A 3986-nucleotide genomic window follows, 5' to 3' on the forward strand; every position below is an offset into this window, starting at 1 on the left:
GGCTGGCACCTTAGCCACTTGAGCCACAGGTGCTGAGCCCTCGGCTGTTTTCTTGTTGCAGTTGTCATTGTTTAGCTGGCTCAGGCCAGGTTCAAACCCATCAGCCTCGGTGCATGTGGCTGGTGCCATAACCACCACACTACAGGCACCAAGCCTCAAATAGGGTTCTTAAGGCCAGTGGTGCTTCCAGTTTCCCCAACCCTCTATAGGACCTACACACAGTGGGGCTCATAGGTGCAAATACGGACAGAGGACATTCTTGGAAACTTCATTTCAGAAATAGAGGCTTTTGTTTTCCAGAAAACTGGCGAAAGTTTTCTTGGAGAGATAGATGGATGTAAAGAACATCATTGGGTCTGCTGTTAGCACAACATTGTCACTGACTGTACTATGACTTTTCTTTTTTTGGAGACAGAGTCTCACTTTGTTGCCCTCAACAGAGTGCAGTGGCTTCATAGCTCACAGTAACCTCAAACTCTGGGGCTCAAGCAGTTCTCTTGCCTCAATCTCCCAAATAGCTGGGACTGTAGGCTATTTTTAGAGATAGGGCTTACTCTTGCTCAGGCTGGTCTGGAACCTGTGATTGCAGGCGCTACACCTGCCTCGGCCTCCCATAGTGCTAGGATTATAGGCGTGACCCACCATGCCCAGCCTGTACCCTGACTCTCATCCAGGGAGAAGAAGCTGCTAGTGAGTTCAGAAGACTATGGCCGGGACCTGACTGGTGTTCAGAACCTGAGGAAGAAGCACAAGCGGCTGGAGGCAGAACTGGCTGCACATGAGCCAGCCATTCAGGTGGGGGGTGGTCTTCTGGCTGAGAAGACCACCAAGAGGACAAACATCCTTTATTCTTAATTCACTGACGTCCCTACAGTGTTAGTGACTTCTCAGCCCCAACCAGGAGCAGTTGTATGCTTAATGTCAGGGCTTTTTTTCTGGGAGCTCAGAGGCTGGGCACTGGCAGAGCTGCCTCTGTTAATCTGTCTTCCTTGCCTGACAGGGCGTCCTGGACACTGGGAAGAAGTTGTCTGACGATAACACCATTGGGAAGGAAGAGATTCAGCAGCGTCTGGCGCAGTTTGTGGAACACTGGAAAGAACTAAAGCAGCTGGCAGCCGCCCGGTGAGTGACCACAGACAAGAGCATGGTTGGGAGCTGTGTGGAGATGCTGGGCCCTCTCGCCAACTCCTAGACCTTTAGGCATGCACCTGCCATAGTGCATGGCTTGTTCCAAGGCCACCTGTGTGTAATTCCAGAATCTCATGTCTGAGGACATGGAAGGCTTGACTGACCATTGACAACCCACCCTCCTTGTGAATCTTTTTAAGCACATGTTAACTACCAGAATCAAAGTTGAAAGAGATGATGGCAATTTTTTTCCTGTCTCCTGTAATTAGGGGTCAGCGGTTAGAAGAGTCCTTGGAATATCAGCAGTTTGTAGCTAACGTAGAGGAGGAAGAAGCCTGGATCAATGAGAAAATGACTCTGGTGGCCAGTGAAGATTATGGAGACACTCTCGCTGCCATCCAGGTGAGAAAATAAAGGAGATGTCTTCCTTCTCTCTTAGCAAATTGTCGTCACTTTCTAGCTGTTTGTTAAATGGCTCTATTCTGACCAGGAGAGCACAGAGCCAACAACTAAGGTCTCAGTGATTTGTTTTAGACCTCAAAATATCAACCTCGGGATATCAACCTCGGGATGGTGCCCTCCACAGGTAGAATTGGCATGACTACGTCAGGCCCAGTTGTTAAGCCTCATTTTTAGTCTAGCAGTGTCATTGCTGTGGTACATTATATTAGTCGCCTATGGCTGCTGTAACAAAGTACCACAAACTGGGTGGCTTAAAACAACACGTATTGTCTTCCAATTCTAAAGACTAAATGTCCTAAATCAGGGTGTAGGGTGGACCATGCTTTCTAACAACTGCAGGGAAGAATCCTGGGCTTGTGGCAGCATCACGCCAGTCTCTGCCTGTCTTCACATTGCCTCTTCCCTCTGCATCTGTGTCTTCACTCAGAATTCTCCTCTGTGTGCATCTGTCCATATTTCCTTTTTTGTACAAGGACATCAGTCATATTGGTAATCTGAGATCCGTCCTAAAGAGCCCATCTTAGCTTAGCAGACTGCCTCTTCAGACTCTATTTCCACATTCACAGGTACCAGAAGTTAGGGGGCCTCAGCATACCTTTTGGTGGGATACAGTGCAACTCATAACTTCTTTCCTAAATTGGTCAACTGTTGCTGCACCACCCCCCCCTAAATTCAGTGGTTGAGAACAACACCCACTTGTGATTTCCCACACCTCTGTGGGTTGGCAGCATCTCCTCTGCTACTTTCACTTGAGGTCCCTTGTGCAGTTCCATTTTAAGTGGAACACAGCTGGGCTGAGAAATCCAAGGTGGCCTTGGCCACATGCTAGCAGCTGAGCCTGGCTGGGACGTCTCTGTTCCCCTCCAGGTGGCCTCATCTTTTAATGGCTAAACCAGCTTCCTTTAGCAGCATCCAGACAGGAACAGGCAGGAGCTACAGGGGGTCTGAGGGCCTTACACGTCATCTTCACTGCGTTCTGCTGGCCAGATTAAGTCCTCAGGCATCCCATAGTCACAGGGTGGCTGAACAGTTACCCATCTTGATAGGCAATGCTACAAAACACCATTATTAAATGTTCCTAAATTCCTGCCACCAGATGGGGAAGCAAAGTCTACGTTCCTAGTAATGGAGGTGGCCCCTGTGAACCATGTTCCTCATGGCCAGTCAGGGTGATTTGGGTGGAATTGACGAAGTCATTGATCTCCCTCCTCTGCACAATGAAGGTGTTGTCTCCACAGCTTCAGTTCTAACATGGAAAATAAAGATGGGCTCAAATTAAATCTTAAAATCACGCATCATTGGTTGGGTGGATGTTTGTCTTCCACTTTCTTTGTGTTCTTTCTTGTGGTCTTCTGGAGGGACGGGACACTGTGGATTGGGCACAGGCACACCGAAAGTCCTTTTCTGACTGTAGCTGCTTAAATTCTCACTGCCTCCTGGTTTTCCTAGCGTTGTTAATTATTTATTGATTGGTGTACCCTTTACTGTCCTGTTCCCCCAACCAGACTATAATGCGTGTTAGGGCAGGAACATGTTGCTTTTTTCACCCTCTGTCCCTCGGGCCTACCCATCACGCCTAGCAGGCTCTCAGGAGCTGGCCTTGCTATTTCTACTCCAGGGTTTACTCAAGAAACATGAAGCTTTCGAGACAGACTTCACCGTTCACAAGGACCGTGTGAATGATGTCTGCACTAATGGACAAGACCTCATTAAGAAGGTAAGCCTGGCCCCTGGTAAGATCCAGTCTGGATACCTCCATGCTGGCTCTCAGGTGGCCCACAGAGCTCACTCTTGGGATATTTACCCTTTGGTAGGGCAAATAGTCTGTGTGAAGACTGGTAACCATTCTGTTCCTCTGTTTCATGGAGAAAAGTCGATCATGTGACAGGCTGGATTTTTCCACTTTCTAAAGCCAGTTAGTAAAGTTACTCTGTGGTGCTTATTTTCTCTGCCTTAATTAAGCAGAGGAACATCCCTTTTGATCCTTCTGTGACACTGACACTCCCAAATGCTGCTCTTAGATTATTTCTCAAGCAATATAAGCACTTTTCAGAGATGGTAGAAAATACAAATAAGCAAAACATAAAATAAAAATCCCCCATAAAGCAACCACTTGGAGATGACCATATTAAGACGTTCATGTCTAATCTTCCAGACCTTTTCTTTCCTCTTACATAGCACCACCAATAGGATTACATCATCGCGTAAGTTATCAAAAACCTGGCTCCTGTATGGGATATTTTAGAAATGAGTCTGTTTTGTTCTAACAGCTCATTCTGGAGGAACCAAAAAAAAAGGGTTTTGGTGCTTTCACTGTAGCAGTGAAGCTTTGTCCTCACACATTGAAGTTCATGACAGAAGGTAGTATAGCCATCAGACTAGACTTCACTGCCGCC

General features: G+C 47.3%; 1 protein-coding gene across 1 annotated transcript in view; it reads left to right on the top strand.

The window, feature by feature from the left end:
• SPTAN1 (spectrin alpha, non-erythrocytic 1) overlaps nucleotides 1–3986 on the top strand; it is an 89219-nt gene that overhangs the window by 72907 nt on the left and 12326 nt on the right. The window contains 4 exon segments of the mRNA XM_023510575.1: nucleotides 667–795; nucleotides 1001–1122; nucleotides 1398–1530; nucleotides 3209–3307. Of these exon segments, the coding sequence (XP_023366343.1) occupies nucleotides 667–795; nucleotides 1001–1122; nucleotides 1398–1530; nucleotides 3209–3307 (483 nt within the window).

The sequence above is a fragment of the Otolemur garnettii genome, unplaced genomic scaffold (genome assembly GCF_000181295.1).
Source record: "Otolemur garnettii isolate 467f Iridium unplaced genomic scaffold, OtoGar3 scaffold00014, whole genome shotgun sequence".
Taxonomy (NCBI): domain Eukaryota; kingdom Metazoa; phylum Chordata; class Mammalia; order Primates; family Galagidae; genus Otolemur; species Otolemur garnettii.